Consider the following 19,789-nt stretch of genomic DNA (forward strand, 5'->3'; position numbering starts at 1 on the left):
TGTGTGCGTGTATCCGACAAATCAGCCTTCATAAAACTTCATGCGTGTGTGTCAATGAGCGAGGCATGTAATTATGTGAAGAAAATGGAAGGCTTCTAGGGCCACTACTGCCTCAAGAGCACTTAGAAAAAAACTAAAAATAGACTGCTGATTTCGTGTCATTATTTGTCCAAAACGGTAAACGCAGACTGCAGACTGAGGCTGACCCGTAACGTCTACCATTGTAGTGTCTGATCGAGAAACGTTTCTGGAGATTAAAAATAGGTGAATTAAAGCTCCTTAGTCAAATGTTTGCCTATTTTTGCATCATTGGGGTAGCCTGGTGGTTGAAGCGTTTGCTCGTCTCGCTCGTCTCGCTCGTCTCGCTCGTCTCAATGATCTTAAGGCCATGTGTGCAGCCAATTTCTGGTGTCTCAGGATGTGATATTGGTGGAATATTTTTTTTAAAAAATGGTGTAAAACTAATCTCACTCACTCACCATTTTATCATAGACCATAATCACCTGACACCTGACTTCAGAGACGACCTCTCGAAATTCCGTTTACATCCATCCGGCTTGATATGAAAAGAAAATCCAAATTCAGGGTACCCATAGTTGTCCTTTCTTTCTTGCTTATGGGGGCGAATTTGGGATTCGAACTCATGCCAACCAGATCAGGACACTGCCAAGGACATAACCCTAACCATACCCTAACCCTTACGAACACATAGAAACGGGCTCCAGATTAATTTCAAGCCAAGCTTTTGCTTTGTCATTTAGTTTAAACAATATGTCCTATATTAAATTCTTAATTCCAAGAGTTCCTGAATCGAATACGTATCAAACAGAGAAATATTCTTCTGCATCGACAACTTGCCCACACTACTCAACTTTCAGTTTCTGGATTGGCAAACATTGCTTCAAGCTTTTATCTGATATGGCTCCATAAAGACAGAAATCACTGGACTGGCTAACATGACGTTTTTTCCCTGATGTCTCCAGTTGTTGTTACCGACCATGCGTTCATGATATTGATTACAACATGAATGCCGTTGCTTTACTTCCACCAGTATTCCTGATGCTGTTTGTGTGAGAGATGCACCACAATCAAAACTCGGGCGCTGTGCCTCCTGGTGAATTTCCCCTAAAGTCTTGGTTATTATATCCCATCCCTCCTCGACGGGGTGGAAGGTCAGGAACTAGTTTGTCTGGTCCAGATTCAATGATCTTTAGGTCATTGCGATGTTGGGAGAAATCCAAGTTCTATGCATAGTCAACTTCTTTATTGCAATGGGTGCGACCGTTCGGTGTAGGTACTAACACCGTTATCAAGCAAGTGATCATAACGGTGTTAGAAAATGAACCGAAACGTCGGATTCATTGCAATGAAAAGTTGACTATCCATAGAACGCGGTTTTCCTCCATCTATACACATTCTATGCATATATTCCATTTCAGTGTTAAATGCTCTCGTCACGATATGGCTGAAATATTGACGATGTGACGTTAAAAAATTACTCGCTCACTCATTTTCCAGGTCCAATTGTGCCCGCTTTTCTGGGTGATCAGATCGGAACATGAACTCTCGGGAATATCCGTGGTCAAAGAAGTCATTGTTATATTAACATTTCTGACTCCATTCGAAGCAGCACCCAACTATTCCGGTGTTATTTGCACGAACACATATTTACATTATGTAATTGTAAAGCAGATTGGCATCACGTCACGTCTCTTTTATTAACAATATTCTATGACTGGGGACACCAGAAATGAACTAATACCAATGTGGGGAATCGAACCCGGATCTTCGCGTCACGAACAAACGTTTCAACCTTTGGAGTATCATCGGCTCCAATCCCATGACAGATTTCCAGTGATCTGTTGCATTTTGCTTAGAATGGAATTTGTTAGGGTGAAAAGCGAGATGCTAATTCCAAAGTGTTGATGTCGTATATGTAACCTGTCATCGTCCCAAAGGACGCCAGTGCATAATGTATTCCACTCCCAACATTCTCCCAAGACAATAATGATACTTATTTCTTCTTAAGTGTCTTTATGCTATGACATATTGTATTTACTGTATGACATTCATTTATTATTTCATATGACAATGTATGGTGAGTACACATGTCCTGGCAGACAAATTAACCTTGTTGTGCTTGCACTAAGATTTGAAATATAATATCCTGTCATTAATGTGACTGAATGGTTTCATACTGTGCCATGCTTTCACCAGAATCCTGCGTCTGTGCTGCGTCTTCACCATGAGTGAGTGAGACGGTTTCATTTTACGCCGCTTTAAGCAATAGCAATGTGACTGTGGGGTAAGCCATATAAGAGATTCACACGCTGGGCCCATGTAGGGGAACCAACCGCGTGATGAACGAACGCTTTAACCACTAGGCTACCCCACCGTCCTCTTCACCATGAACAACAGAGCATTTCTCAAAAGCCAAAAAATATAGTTTTTATTAGATTTTAAATCGCCCTTGTTACATGGCAAGGTGAACCCTAATTCCTTTAACATTTTCAGACACTGTGAGATATCATAGAGTTTAGCGTTCATTGGTCTCGCAGACGACCAGGGTTCGATTCCCCAACATGTGTACATCGAGTACAACATGTGAAGCCCATACCTGGTGTTCTTGAATAAGGTGAATATTGCGTTGTAAAATCATATTCTCCGCACGCCCTCTGTGTTCAGTCTCTTGACAATGAGTTCAAATCAGTGGTACTATGTTGTGTAAAATAATTATACATCGCATTCCTGTTGTTAACAATCAAAATACCAAACAATGTAAGCAAGGCATAGACATATATAGGGATTTGTTGTCTACTTCTCCAGTGCATTTCGGTAACCATATACTAACGGCGTTTCGTGGTTCTCAAATTACCCGCCCTTGGTCTCCCTTTACGTTTTAACGACCACTCTAACGACGCGATAAGGAAAAATTAAATGCAAACGGGAGGTCCTGGCATCGGCAGTTGTGATGGACAAGGAGAATCCTTTCAATTAAAAGCATTTAGGGGGCTTTCGTTTGCTTGTCAGGCGGTTTAAAATGTTGTAATTCAACTTAATCAATGGGGCTGGTCGTCATGATGTTGATATTGAGGCTGTTTTGTAACTTGCATTCTGATTGGTTCGTTCGACTGGGCACCATAGCAAATCAAACTGGCTAATGAAAATGGACGGCGGGTAATTTGAGATCGCGGAAACCATGGTAATGAATGAATTCAGTGAAGGTTTACCAGATTTCCATATATGATGATGAAAAGGAGGGCTGGTTGTAAAAGCTGTAAACTTCGTACCAGAACACTTCAAACAAATATATACTGGATAATGTATAAATACTCTACAGTGTAAGCAAGGTATAGACACGTGTACTTGGATTTATAACTGTGGGATTGGTTACGCCATATGGTGTAAACAAGATACAAACAAGTATGATTTGGTGCTAAACCCAAGCATCTTTTTGCCAAACGGTGCTGTATTTCGCAATGTGGGGGAATATTCCCCGTGCGGTAGTGTAGTGTGTTGTCAAGTTTGTCTTTACACCAGACCGACATGAAAAAGATTTTGGAACTTATCAAACATGATATTTTTCTTCTTTCTGAGTATTAACCATCTTTAAAGCTAACCTATTCAGAATAATTTGTTTGGTAAACATCGGCGTCTACATGAATAACGTGAAGGTGAAAGCATAAAATTTCAAGTTGAAGTTCCATAGTATGTAAACCTCGTGTTAAGTCTCCCTCCACTATGAACTCTGGATGACCAAGTTCTAATCCAGAGCAGAACACCTTAAGACTAAAGTATCAAGACTTACAGGGACACTTTTATACCACAATATCTGGCCTTGCCCACAGCAGAAACACTTATAACCAATATATCTATACTCACTCAACTCACTCAAGACACTCTTAAACCAAAACAACTACATGTAGCCCCATGGTAAGCCTTCTATTTCTTTCTCCAGGCGCTATCTGATTTTGTCGTCCCCTTTTAGCAGATCCCTGGCCGGTCTGCTTGCTCAAGACTTCTCGACCACACAAATGCTCAAGCCTCTAACCATTCACCACACCTTCAGCACCACTGCACAAAAAATTCTAGCACCACATTGCCAAAACCAATTCCCAAGCAAATTGATAAATGCAAAACTTCAACCCCAGGGGCGGATACAGCTTTTTGAGAAAGGAGGGTTGGGGGTGCACACTACTAAGGAGGGGTGCACCCTTTATTTTCAATAGTCAATTATAAAAATTGAGGTTAGGCACCCCTGCACCCCACTACCCCGCCCTCCACCCCCAACCTCTGGATCCGCCTATGAACCCTTTTGCTAAATCCCATATCCAAAATCTCCAGTCTAATCAAGTACTCCAAATCCCTCTCCCTTTCCATCAGCTTATCTGAACGTCCACCTGCCAGAGCCCCGGACCCCATCCACCAAGCCCCTTATGGAATCCCCTTCCCTCAATCCCTTGTCAAAGAGTTCGCCTGAGGAGCCCCACTTCCGATTGACTTCAGCTCTATCTCGGAGCCAACCTGCAAGCCACAGTGCTCAATAACGAGCATGATAGAGTGGAAGGTACATGTTCCCGCTCCCGCTCCCTTCGGGGCCTCCATCAGACAACGTCAGTGCACGTGGAGGCACAACACAAGTGGGAGTAACCCCCAAGGCAATCTAGGTTCTGTTAACATACACAGGTACAGTCGATGTCATCCGCCAAGCAAGGTCTCATCAATCTTTTCCGTTGTTTGTCTCAATCCTGAACACAATGCACACGTGAACACGCCAGTGGGTGGGGACAACGTTATACGTTATTTTATCAAAACTGGGAAAAAACGCCATTTACTGACGGCGTGACACGACTGAGGTAGGTCGGTGTATTAATACAAGCGCATCAAAAGCCTGACAGTGAGGAATCAGTTATTTCCGTGCTCTCGTGTATGTCTGATGAACAAAACATATCAATGCATAGACTCTAGATCTCGTTGTACCAGGCCGTGCTCATTGCATGGGAAAGTAATTGTTTTTGTTCATTAAATGATTATACTTTTTTAAAGTCCGTATTCACTAATTAATTACGCTATCCTTAAATAAATGAATGTCTTCAACAGAAGCCAGAGTGATACTACAGTTACACGGATTTATTTAACAAATTCAAATGTTTGATAATTATCTGGACTTCCTAATGGGACTCTTGAGGGTGTGGGTGCTGGGAATGGGGCTGGGGCGAGCTTAACAGTGGCGTCACAGTTATGTTACGACAATAACGTGGGAGGAAAGGCCAGATTGATGCTGATCACAAACGTAGGATAAACCCACGAGCACAAATTCCATGTTGTCAGAGAAATGTTCCAGTGAACAGCAGAATATTTTCACCAAAAGGACGCTTTATGAATAATTGTTTAAAACAGACCCCTACCCGACCTCCTAGGGGTATCCTGAAATGAATGGATCTTATCACTACTACCCTTCGGCTATAATTTGAAAAAGAAACGTTTCACCCGTGAAGATCGGTAATATAAGTCCCACAATGTCTGGGGCGCTTGTGTATCCCTCACTGACAGAATAGATATCCGGGATGGTTACTTGTATCATCAAATAAGGTGGGCGAATAGGAAAGCACAAGGGAGACTTGTGGTAGGAGCCCATGGGAATATAGACGACTTGGGAAAGCACAAAGGAATTCATAAATGAAGATAGACGAACAGGAAAGCACAAGTGAGACACGTAACCAAAGCAGATGGGAAAGGAGGAGAGTTGGGAAAGCACAAGGAATTCATACTTGAAGAGAGACGAATAGGAAAGCATAAAAGAAAGTAGCCGATCAAGGAATGTACCAAATGAGATGGGCGAATAGGAAAGCACAGGTGAGAGTAGGGGCGTTTGGGAAAGCACAAGGAATTCATAAATGAAGATAGACGAATAGGAAAACTGAAAGGAAAAGAACCGATTAAGGAACGCGACCAATAAGATGGAGGAATAATAAAACACAATCGGGACTTGTAGCCAAAGCACATGGGAAGGAAGACGAGTAGGAAAAGTACATAGGAAAGCATAAAGGAAGCTAGGCCATTGAGGAATGCACCCAATAAAATGGGCGAATAGGAAAGCGCAATAGATGCTAGACTGTAATAGAGAACATTAGGCGGGCACAGATCAGTGTCGTGTGAACTGCAACAAATTTAAGAGCATATGGGCACATCATAACACATACCTAAAGTCAGCATGTAAGCCTCTATGAATTGTAACGACAAGTGCGAACATTATTAATGTAGACGAAGAACTCGTCCTCGATAGAAAGAAAGACTTAACAGACTCACCAGATACACATGAACGTATACACGCAACCAATCCCACTCACGCTAGGGGGACAACAGCGCATGTGATCTGCGCCGTGATCATGTCACGTAGGCAGCCATGTTTTCTATTACCTATTACCTATTTCAGTCTCACACACCATCGATACATAAGAAACGCAACCACAGGTCAATTAATCATCTCTCCTTTAGAAATGAAATTACATAATTACAAACGGGCCACAATGGAGCAATAACACACCATCTTAATACAGAATGTGACAATGTTCGGGTTGTGGCAACTCTCTGTGGATGCTAAGTCTTCAGTGATGCCACGGATCAAACCGTCTGCCCCAAACCGCCAATCGGATGACGGGGTTCTCTGTCTGCACGCGATCCAGTGCTCCATATGGGTTCGGTTCCTGTCTCTGAGGAAGAATCGGTGTCCCGCGTTCTTTGAGAGCCGCCAGATCATAGTTATTTGTCTGGGCATCTCATAGCAATTTTTCTCTCCCGTAGAGTATTTAGGTATTTTTTTGTAACATTTCTTTCGCGCACTTATAAACAGATTGGACAAAGTTGTTCAATTTCAACTGTCGAAACTGATGTGTTTCGTTGCATCTCATGCTTTCCCTCAATAGATGTCCTATTACTTGTATGATGTTTCAGCTGGGTCAGACTTTTAAAGTGATTGCGAATGCTTCTCACTATTTGGGGATAGGATTTTCTCACCAAATAAAAGTGTTTTGAACCACTTCAACGCTGAGTCTTGGGGTAACCCGAATTCCAGTGGAATATATGTCGAGATACTTGTAGATAGAGGGGTTGTTTGGTAACCAAGTGGTTAAAACCTTCGCTCGTCACGCACAAGACCCGGGTTCGATTCCCTACATGGGTACAATGTGACAAGCCTATTTCTGGTGTCCCTCGCTATGATATTGCCGGGATATTGCTAAAAGCAGCGTAAAACTAAACTCACTCCCTCCGTAGGTAGAGACAAAGGAGTGTCGATACTCCACCAACAGGAGCAAGATGATTATTTATTTATTTATTTATTTATTTATTTATTTATTTATTTATTTATTTATTTATTTATTTATTTATTTATCTATCACGAGCGTAGCGTATGGATACGACGACATGCATAGTCATCTACTATTGCTGCATGCTGAAGACCAATTCCAACCCGGATCTGCGCGGACGGGTAATTACGTTCGAGTAAACGGGTAGATTTGGTTTAACAGTATTTCAGATATAACACTGTGTGTTAGTTTAAATACATGTCAGGGTAGAAGGAAGGTCGTTGTAGTGCAGGCCTAACAGTCACCATTCGTGAATCAGGGATATAATGCAGGCGGGACAAGACCGGTATTCGAACCCAAAATGATAGGTGCCATGTCCTCCGGTTTCAGCTTTGCATATCTCATAAGCTGCGCAAAGTTCTGAAAGGTTGTCCTCTCATACTAATATGTCAAAGAGCGACCTTTTCCTGCGCTTCTACAATGTTTTATGCTTATGATTAACATTGGTGCCAACTGGTGACTCCAAAACAGCGGGAACAGATCTGTGAATCAGGCCAAAGTGATATTGTACCACAGGCTTGAATTCTTCAAGAAATATGCTTGGGTCAAAAGACTTGCTCCAATATTGAAAAGAAAACTCTTCTTTGAGGCCTTTAATCAATCTATTCAGCGTTATCATGAATCCCGCGCATGAAAATGTTGAAAAACCTTATTGCCATTCATATCAGCATGGCTGATAATGTTCATGGGTTGGAAAGATATTTTTCTCAGTTCTTCAATTGTGTTCATACAATGAGGGAAATGGGTCCTTTTCCTTTGTGAACGATATGCAGGCGTGAATTAATGTAGCGACGTTGATGAAATCTTATGACGAGAGTAAGATTTGAATAGAATCCTGTGAATTTAATGCCACCGTTGTTACTATGGTGACTAGCGAGTTATGTCCCTTCCAATCGTCATTCAAAGGTTGTGACTCTCCTGTGGTCAGAGCTCTTTGGATTAAAGAATTTGTTAAAAATGCTGCCATCCCCCTTTCACTTTAGCAGTGAATGAATACTTTTTAAAACAAGAGAAAGAAATCAGAGAAGTTTCGATTCGAATGAAATATCAATAGATACATGGTACATAGTCTAAACTGTCTGGCAAAATATTACACTTGACAATTCGATTTGACCAAATAACTGCAAACGGTATCAAAGGCTGAAAAACATTGACAAAAGCGTTTTGATTACTAATTTTCCATTTGAGTCACCATCAATACTTGTAAACTTTCTTTCGCCGAACAATTTTCGTTTCTGAACATTTTTTCAGCATTCAGCCTAATTGTGGAGGAACAAGGATATCAGCTTATTTAAAGTCATATATATTTATTCAAAACCTATTCCATTTTCCACAGACCCGGTATAGAATAGGCCTTCAGGAACCCATGCTTGCCATAAAAGGCGACTGTGCTTGTCGTAAGAAGCGACTAAAGGGATCGGGTGGTCATGCTCTCCTACTTGGCTCAGACATGTCATCGGTTACCCGTTGTGCTAAATTCACTCAACCCATTTTCCACACAGGAAATTTATTTACACAGCATTTATATTATCTCAATATGCTACGTTAAAATCCTGCATGTCCTGCTTATATTATATGGCAGATGGAACATCTTACATGTAAAAGAATAATTATATGTTTACATAAATATGTTCCATTCACTGCCACCAAAGTAGCTTTAACATTGCTTCAGTGCATCAGGTACCTTCCACTGGATGATTCGCGATATTCATCTCTTTTAATCACTACAAAGAGTCGGGACTCTTCCAAATGGTTTTGAGCAAGGAGAAAGTCTGCTCACGCTAAACATTCTCGGTCAAGACGAACCAGACCTGAATGTGTGGGGCATGAAGGGACATGGCGTTTTTAAATGGCGTGGATCCGCATGGATAAAAGCTATTCAATTTTATCCACGTGTAATAAAGGCTGACAGGGGCAGAGGTCCCGACATCAATGGCAGTGTTTGTACGGCATTGAGAACTGTCGAATTAGAACGTGACGCAATTTACCAAGATGCCAAGCTTTCTTTCAGACGAATAGAATTTCTGTTTGCAGGTCCACAAAAAAATATCCTTCGCATCTAAGGAATAAAGTACACTGACATATGACAATTCCTTGCAAACAGAAATCCGATTAAATCAACAGTGTTCGGGAGTGTGTGTACTTAGGAAGACGGGGCTTTTTATACGATTATGAAAGTTTAATATCATCGCACTAATCACATAAAGCAAAATCTTCTTTCTGGTGATAATATTAGATAATGATCAAAAGGTGTTTGATGATGCCGATTCTATCGTCTCCGAGAGCATTAATTACGACCATTCAGTCCCCAACTTGAAAAACGTCTTTAATCAAAGTGAATCTTCTCGAGTATTATTGGCAAAAAGTGGCCTTCTTTGATCCACAGAATCCTCCGTGAATTTTGTTAATCAGAATCAAGATCGTTCTTGATAGTCAGCGGCAAACAATTCATAAGTATAGACCTTGATGACAATGACATCTTTGAAAGTGTTAAGGTGTTAATTCCACCCCGATGCCACCAAATCCACATCAACTAATGTGTGAGTCATATTGGAAGACGCCATGGTGATTCTTTCCTGGATTTACCCTAAAACAGCATAATCCCATGCTCTTAGTGGCTAAAAAGTGCATGTTCAATAATTCTGAAAGGATATAAAAAAAGTGTTGCCTAATATGTGGATTCGAAGGATTTTACCGGAGGACTGTGATTACCATTATTAAGAGATGACAAGATGGTTGCGGTATTACCAGCTGGATGCCATTATCGTTATGGGATATATGAGAAGATGATTTCGGTAATAACAGTGGGTTATTATTATCATTATCAAATATATCAGAAGACAGCTTCTGTTTTACCAGGGGGCCTTTACTATAATTATTAAATATATCAGAAGATAGCTTCTGTTTTACCAGGGGGCCTTTACTATAGTTATTAGGGGGCTTTATTATCATTATCAAATATATCAGAAGATAGCTTCTGTTTTACCAGGGGGCCTTTACTATAATTATTAGGGGGCTTTATTATCATTATCAAATATATCAGAAGATAGCTTCTGTTATACCAGGGGGCCTTTACTAGAATTATCAAATATATCAGAAGATAGCTTCTGTTATACCAGGGGGCCTTTACTAGAATTATCAAATATATCAGAAGATAGCTTCTGTTATACCAGGGGGCCTTTACTAGAATTATCAAATATATCAGAAGATAGCTTCTGTTATACCAGGGGGCCTTTACTAGAATTATCAAATATATCAGAAGATAGCTTCTGTTATACCAGGGGGCCTTTACTAGAATTATCAAATATATCAGAAGATAGCTTCTGTTTTACCAGGGGGCCTTTACTATAATTATCAAATATATCAGAAGATAGCTTCTGTTTTACCAGGGGGCCTTTACTATAATTATCAAATATATCAGAAGATAGCTTCTGTTTTACCAGGGGGCCTTTACTATAATTATCAAATATATCAGAAGATAGCTTCTGTTTTACCAGGGGGCCTTTACTATAATTATCAAATATATCAGAAGATAGCTTCTGTTATACCAGGTGGGCTTTATTGTCATTATTAAATATATCAGAAGATAGCTTCTGTTTTACCAGGTGGGCTTTATTGTCATTATTAAATATATCAGAAGATAGCCTCTGTTTTACCAGGTGGGCTTTATTGTCATTATTAGATATATCAGAAGATAGCTTCTGTTTTACCAGGGGGCCTTTACTATAATTATTAAATATATCAGAAGATAGCTTCTGTTTTACCAGGTGGGCTTCATTATCATTATTAAATATATCAGAAGATAGCTTCTGTTTTACCAGGGGGCCTTTACTAGAATTATCAAATATATCAGAAGATAGCTTCTGTTTTACCAGATGGGCTTTATTATCATTATCAAATATATCAGAAGATAGCTTCTGTTTTACCAGGGGGCTTTTACTATAATTATCAAATATATCAGAAGATAGCTTCTGTTATACCAGGGGGCCTTTACTAGAATTATCAAATATATCAGAAGATAGCTTCTGTTATACCAGGGGGCCTTTACTAGAATTATCAAATATATCAGAAGATAGCTTCTGTTTTACCAGGGGGCCTTTACTAGAATTATCAAATATATCAGAAGATAGCTTCTGTTGTACCAGGGGGCCTTTACTATAATTATCAAATATATCAGAAGATAGCTTCTGTTATACCAGGGGGCCTCTACTAGAATTATCAAGTATTTCAGAAGATAGCTTCTGTTTTACCAGGGGGCCATTACTAGAATTATCAAATATATCAGAAGATAGCTTCTGTTTTACCAGGGGGCCTTTACTAGAATTATCAAATATATCAGAAGATAGCTTCTGTTATACCAGGGGGCCTTTATTATGGTTATTAACCAGAATAGAAGATGGTTTCAATCTGTTCTGTTATTATCGTCACTTAATAGATCAGGAGATGGTCTCAGTCTTGCAAGTAGTCTCTTATTGTCATTATTAAACATATGAGAAAGCGGGCTCGGTCTTACAGATGGTCTCTTATTATCATTATGAGAAGATGGGTGCGGTCTGGCCCATTAACAGTGGACACTTACTATGGATATTAACCATATCAGAAGATGGTGTCTTCAAGGAATGTCAAACTGAATTGTTGGATTTGCATCTCTTTTTTGAACCTCTAACTCACAAACCACGTGAATTGTTGTTAAACGCACGCTGCAACGCTCCAGCTGTACGGCACGGTGTGTAAAGCAAATCTGTACCAGACAATCCAGTTATCAACAGCTTGACCATCAATCTACGCAGTTGGAATACGATGAGGTGTCAACCATTCCATCAGTCATCTCTGACATCAGTCATGGATTGCTAAAGATTAAATCTAACCCAGATCCTCCCGGGTTTGCAAGCAATGTTGGTGACGTTGTTTTTTATTATGATTTTCTTAATTGTACACCCTCCAAACACAGTCGAAAATTGATATCCATTCTAAATACAGACATCAACCAAATACATTAGAGTTTACTATTTTCCTCTTCAAAAATATCTTTGCATTTAGATACTGAGTCTGTCTGAGTCAAACTCAGTCTGAGTACTAGAGGATGACTTGCTGACTGAGTTAGCTGCACTAAATGTGAAACGGTTATGAAAGACTGCCACTTCAGATCACAATTCTACAGTAAGTACATGCAGACGAACAAGAATCCCTTGCCATAGCCCATTCATCATGCCAATATAGACAAATATATGGTGTGTTTATATTTTGACGTGCATCACAGTTGATCAAACACTTATTAATGCCACGTCAACCTTTAAAATAGAATTACTTGATCTATTTCACTTTGCCCGTCGGTTTGTACTTGATGCCGAAAGCCATAGCTTACGTATGATCTCCCAGTAAATTACAAAATGAATCCTACTCAACTCAAGAATGACATGACCAGAGGAGATGCCTTATCTCTGGACTGTAACCTATTTCTGAGACTAAATATCAGTCACTAGTGTCTATCATTGCATACACAATATAATACAGAATTGATTAGGACAATTGTAACAATGGGTACTTCACATACTGCATACAAGTTTATCCAGATCCCTCTAGAAGACAGACCCGTGAAGGTCCAGGGGTAGAATAGGCCTTCAGCAACCCATGCTTGCCGTAAGAGGCGACTATGCTTGTCGTAAGAGGCGACTAACGTGATCGGGTGGTCAGACTCACTGATCGAGTGGTCAGACACATGCCATCGGTTCCCAGTTGCGCAGATCGATGCTCATGTTGTTGGTCACTGGTTTGTCTGGTCCAGACTCGATTATTTACAGACCACCGCCATATAGGTGGAATATTGCTGAGTGCGGCGTAAAACTAAACTCACTCACTCACCTCTAGAAGACAATTACTTCACGAATATATATGTATTACTGTGACAATACATTCATGTAGAGGAACCAATATTGCAAAAATAACTTATGACATCTACTTTTATTTGAATAAAGTGAATGTGTGAGTATGGTTTTACGCCGCATTTACCAGTATTCCTGCAATATCAGGGCAGTAACAACCAGGAATGGGTTCCACACACTGTACTCGTGTGGGGAATTGAATCTGAATCTTTGGCGTGACGAGCGGAAATTTTATCCACTCGGCTACCCTACAACCCTTCATTTCCCTATAAATCTGTATGTATATTCCGATTGGAACAAACGGTAGCTGTTTCCAAGTGCGTAATTGCAAGAACATGCATGAGATTAATGTGTATGTGTGCTACTGTTTATGACATGATCACAAGGGTGAATTAATAGAAAAACTGTAGGACCTCCTTTATATTTCAGTCCATCGAATGCTTATGCATATTAATATAGGTTCTCCATTACTGTGTTATTCCACAAGCTGATGATGACGTTAGCTTCCAGTCAAATGCAATGCAGTCACCGTCTTAACATCCAGTGATCAAACACTTTCATGCCAAAAAACCAATACTCTATGTCTAGGAAGTTTATCAATTCTCAAAGTTTTGGTGAAATAAAACTCCAAGCAATGCATCTGAAATGCAATTGCTTATTTTGTTTTGTTATGTGATTTTTTTACCTGATAAAAGTCAGGTTTCTTTATCATCATTTTGATTATAAAAATAATAGAGGAAATAAACTTTAATAATTCTCCAAGTCGGATCGGCAAACAAATTACCTTTGCAATTTGATATAACCGTTCTTTTCCAGAATGTTTTTCTAATTTAGCAGCAGGCTAGACTAGCAATGGATGTGAGTGGGTTTCATATTTTCATAAAGCTATTCTTGTTCTGACATTGCGAAAGTACTCTTGATTTTCATTTGGAGTCCATCGTGATCTGAGCTGTCTGGTTGCGCGGAAGTGAATTCATTGTCACCAGGATCGACTCTCACATATGTCACATATTTTGTGTGTCTTTGCCGTGATATTCTTTTAAAAGGCACCACAAAACAATACCTGTTGTATATATTTGATATTGGACTCTTGCTGGCATCTTAATACTTCTGATTAGCTCAGAAGGTAACCTTTCTCGTAAGAAAAGCTAATCTTTGATCAGTACTAATATATTGATTGAGAAAATAGGTACAGTACGAATTTAAAATGTAAAACGCACATGTGAGTCTCTCGCTGAATGAGAGGTGCTTTCTGCTGACGAACATGTGCGGCTCTCGCTGAATAAGAGGGCTTGCGCTTTTTACTACCGCCTATACGCGGCTCTTGCTGTGAGAAGCTAATTAATGTGCCACACATACGCGTCTCTCGGCCCTAATGGGTTAATAAGTCTGGTTATCTTCAGGCTACCAATATTGTCCACAATATCGTAAGACACTCGTTTCCTCTATGCGAAGCCACACCTATGTTCGACCATTTTCTAACACCTTCGTGAATATAAAACAGGGTAAAGAAGAGCTCATGCTTGTTCACTGATACAGCGATGAGACCTCCATAAGATTTGTCCTACAAGCCATATTGTTCTCTTATTATAAAACCATTTCAGTTTCCAATGTCATGCTTCCAAAGCTGATATCATTACATCTCCATTGTCATGTTGACAGTGATTTATTGGTTGTTTCTTCTATGAATTTGAATCATGCATTTGGTAGCATGCAGACATGCGAGGTTCTTTTGATCCTCTCAACGTGACGTTAACTCCCAGCCAGATGTCTGCGTGGACATCCCAGGGCGGGTAGGCTTGTTCCATGATTCATTCTAAGCTGTTCCCAGCGACATTCTGCCATGGAGAGAACAAAGACGTGTCTGTACGACTGCCACATTTTTCTGAGGAATCGAAAAATCCCATTTAGAATCCAGACTGACAATACGGAAGAATAAGTACGCCGACACGTCACGCTTTTGGACGTCTATGTTCTAACCCACAAGGGACAGTGTATTGTTACATCTTGTATAACGCTATGTGCAGTGTTTCACTAGGTGGTGACCATTTGCAGTCTTTTCCTTGATGTTGCAATTAGTCTCTTGTTGAACTTAGACGTAAACGAATCAAGACTGCTAAGTAATAATTAGTTCCAGTCAGCATACAAAGTATCGTTTACAAGACTTTGGTAAATCTGTTTACACCTGTACGTAGGCGAGCCGTATCGAGTCGTAAATTTGGCATGAACAGATATGCCGTATGAGTGAGTGAGTGAGTGAGTTTAGTTTTATGCCGCATCTATATGGTGGCGGTCTGTAAATAATCGAGTCTGGACCAGAACATCCAGTGATCAACAACATGAGCATCGATCTGCGCAATTGGGAACCGATGGCATGTGTCAACCAAGTCAGTGAGTCCGACCACCCGATCCCGTTAGTCGCTTCTTACAGCAAGCATAGTTGTCTTTTATGACAAGCATGGGCTGCTGAAGGCCTATTCTACCACAGGCAGTAGGAGCAGCAATAACAGTAGCAGCAACAGTAACAGCAGCAACAGTAACAGTAGCAGCAGAAGCAGTAACAGTAGCAGTAGCAGCAGTAGCAGCAGAAGTAGCAGTAGTAGCAGTAATAACAGCAACAGTAGCAGTAACAGTAGCAGCAGCAGTAGCAGCAGCAGTAACAGCAGCAGCAGTGACAGCAGCAGTAACAGTAGCAGCAGCAGTAACAGTAGCAGCAGCAGTAGCAGTAAATGTGTACCTATAACGATTTCAAACAGTATGTCAATATTGAACAAAAGGAACTGTATGTGTACCTATCACGATTTTAATGAGTAGAACCAGGAGGGATATGAAGAGCTAAATAGAGGTTTCAAGTTCGGTTTAATGTTTGCTCATTTCATCTAAAATTCTGACGCAAGAGACCTCCAGAGTCGATTATTTGTCGATTCCTTTGGGCACAAATGGTAAAATGATGCTTACAACTTCATGAATGGTTCATTGACTGAAAATCGTTGGTGAATATGGTCTTAAGTAAATTAAACTCACTGTTGGGAACGACTATGGTTGTGTATTGATCAGATCGGATGGTCAGACTTACGCATGTCGTCTCATCCTTACATCATGGAACGATGTTCATGATGTCAATCACTTGATTGACATGAATATGAAGAGACAGCTCTACGTGTTACTTAAATAACGGAAAGGTTTCAGTAACAAGATCCGAAATAAATAATTGTCCATAGGGTGAGTGCAATATTGCAGCGGTAAGGCAGCATTCTGTAAATCGAATTTGACCATACAATCCAATGATCAACATCATGAGCATGCATCTGCGCTTTTGAAAACCGATGACATGTGTCAACCAAGTCAGCGGGACTGACTCCCCGATCCCGTCAGTCGATTCTTACGACAATCATAGTCACATTTTGTGGCATTGAGTTAGTGATGCCTCGTGTAGTGACATGAATGACTGATGACAATTGTACCAGATCATATCTACAAGCAGCTGAGATATACAACACGTATCTCAGATAATTTTGGATCTGTCTAAAGGTCAACTGAATAGTGTTTCTGTGTACATTGTCTAGAGAACGGGTCATGTAGGTGCAGTGTACACAAACCGACGTGATGGGTAGGATCCCTTCCTGTCAGCAGGATGCAGTGCGACATGTTTTAATGACTAAATACACTCCAGCTAGACAAGCTGATATAAACTGTCAATATTCAGCGTTTAGTGTGGCCTTCGCGTGATATAGTTTTTCTCAAAAAAAGGCAACCTTGAATAGACAACAAGCGTCTTCACTATTGATATTTCCAATATAGCTATATATAGGCGTCTTATAGAGACGAATGAGCTTGTCAAGGTACAGGACACCAACAGACGTCAACGCAACGTGACTAAGTGAGTTTACTTAACGGTCGCTGTTTCTATATGTATATATTACAGCCGTAAAATTACTCAAGGATTCTCCGCCTGTTATCTCAAATACAGAAACTGCATTCAAACACCAATGAAAGCACTAAACTTATATCAGATTACTTGAACACTGAAGTCAACCTAGGGAAATTTCGGGAAGCTAACCATCCATCGAACCACTCATTGGGGTTTAACTTACTTCAATCAAACCTACTTCAACTGACCTCATCCAAGCGATCAAACCAACAGGTTATATTAATCAAACCTCTGTCAAACGGTCCCAGAGAAATGAGCTGACATTGGTCAAACCTCCCTCACACGATCCGAATGGAATTATCTGACTTTAATCAAACCTCTGTCAGACGATCCGCTAGGACGCTGATCAAACCTCCGTAAGACGTAGAATTAGATGTCATTGACATTTTTTAAACCTCCGTCAAACGATCCGAGTGGAATCAGCTGACGTTAATCCAACCTCCCTCACGTCATCCGACAGGAATTAGCTCACTTGGGTCTAACATCCACCAAATTATCCAAGGGAATTAGGAGACATCAATCCTACCCCCGTCAAACACACCAAGGAGATTGACGTTAAGTCAAACCTTAATGTCGCTATTATCTGAATTCATCAAACCTTCACCCAGAAGAATCAACAAACAATCCCAAAAAGATTTTACGACTTAAATCAGTCTTCCCTAAATTATTTAACAAATAAGTTTAAAAATTACCAAGGCTTCGATAACTGAATAAGGGAATGGAGCACCCTAGAAATCATAAAGTCGATTGCTTAGATACACTCGAAAACAACACGAATGTTACTCCTTCGTTCGTATCAAGAGATAGTATTCCAATTCTAGTAATGTCTGGTAAGCTTAACAGTGCCCGGGATGGTATTGTGAAGATTATGACTTGACGAATCATCTCGCAGCATACAGTTTTAGATCAAATAAATAACTCCTCTATGACCTCATGAATGGACATAACTGTCTGTAGTGTTATTGTTATAATTAGAAGCATTCCTTTCTAGCGTAGACCCTAGAGGAAATTATCCACATTGTTATAAACTTTCGTCTGCCTTTGGACTGCATTTTGGGATTAATTATGGCACTGCGTCTGTGTTGTTGAGAAGGAACTACTAAAGATCAAAATGAAACAATCGTTTGAATGTTTCTTCTCGACGTTTCATCTCTGCTTTCGGGAGATTCCACGAGACAGCATGAGATTCAGTTTCTTATCATATGAGCCCCGTCAGCATTAAAAACACCGTGGATGTTCAATACAATCTTTGCAAGCCATCTTAGCGAAATTGGCCTTCAATTAAGATGTTATCTGTCTGGTGGAACACAGAACATGTACTGAAAGAGGTTTTGGTGGAGTAGATTTAGTGTATTCCTAACGAGCTGGCTATAGCATTGCTTTGATGACCCACAGATGGGAGGGTCAAGAGCACATTGATGAAATAGTAATCAATTGAATTAGTTTGGACTTAAGAAAGGTCAAATAGTGAAGGTTATACCTTATGGCTATGTGCACTTAAACAACAGAGAGGAAAATAGATAATATTTATATTGGCGCTCACTGTCTTTGCACAGCATTCGCATTATCACCGAGGGAGTTTTTTATCATCGCTTTTAACACTTGAAGTTTGTTTTCTTTACCCGTTTGCCATGTTTGGTCCTTTGGGGCTTAATTAAAGATATGTTTTCTCACTGGAAGTGTAAGTCAATAGATAAAAATGTAAAAAAAATGAATTATTTAATGAACGAAATTGCATTGAATGACATTACAGTGATCATTACATGAACATATATGTTTGTTTACTGTGTAGATTTCTTTATGAATGTTGGGGCGATCGGGTAACCTGGAGGTTTAAAGGTAACGCTGAAGATCCAGTTTTGGTTCACAAGTTGGGTACCGTGAAAACCACTATCGAGTGTCAACCGCCATGATATTGCTGGAACATTGCTGAAAGCGGCGTAAAGTAAAACCATAACTCACTCACTCACTCTCTGTCTGTCTGTCTGTCCCATTTTGTCCGTCTCTCTCTCTCCGTCTGTCTGTCTATGTCTGTCTGTCTCTCTCTCTGTCTCTCTCTCCCTCTCTGTCTCTCTCTCACTGTCTGTCTGACTGTCTCTCTCTCTCTGCCTGTCTGTCTCTTTCTCTCTCCCTCTCTGTCTCTCACTGTCTGTGTGACTGTCTCTCTCTGTGTGAGACAGCATGAGATTCAGTTTCTTATCATATGATTGTGTTGTACATGAAAAGGTGCATGTTCTTTGTAAACATTCATATCCGTTTTATTAATAAAGCGTACATGTATTATCCATGCACATATGCACAAGGTGGCATCTACATATACGTCATGTATGGAAGTTTGTGATGTGTCAACTTTGTAATTTCATGCTCGTCTTATACACATGGGACATATGCTTTTGTAAATATCATAATATCATAACTATACACATGTAAGCAGAAGAGATAAGAGATTTACGGGTATAGAACCGTTCCGGACCTCGCTGAAATCCAGTCTTACATTTTTCCACCCAACACTTTACTGTCTCCACATGGGGCGGTGGGGTAGCGTAGTGGTTAAAGCATTTGCTCGTCACGTCGAAGATCTGGTTCAGACTCCCCATATGGACACAGTG

At 40.2% G+C, this 19,789-nt stretch overlaps 1 protein-coding gene across 1 annotated transcript in view; it reads right to left on the reverse strand.

Moving 5' to 3' along the window:
- LOC137255443 (uncharacterized) overlaps positions 1 to 19,789 on the reverse strand; it is a 51,697-nt gene that overhangs the window by 18,510 nt on the left and 13,398 nt on the right. The window contains exon 3 of the mRNA XM_067792883.1: positions 19,151 to 19,347. Within this exon, the coding sequence (XP_067648984.1) occupies positions 19,151 to 19,347 (197 nt within the window). The remainder of the gene's footprint in view (positions 1 to 19,150; positions 19,348 to 19,789) is intronic.

Source organism: Haliotis asinina, chromosome 11, assembly GCF_037392515.1.
Source record: "Haliotis asinina isolate JCU_RB_2024 chromosome 11, JCU_Hal_asi_v2, whole genome shotgun sequence".
NCBI classification, from domain to species: domain Eukaryota; kingdom Metazoa; phylum Mollusca; class Gastropoda; order Lepetellida; family Haliotidae; genus Haliotis; species Haliotis asinina.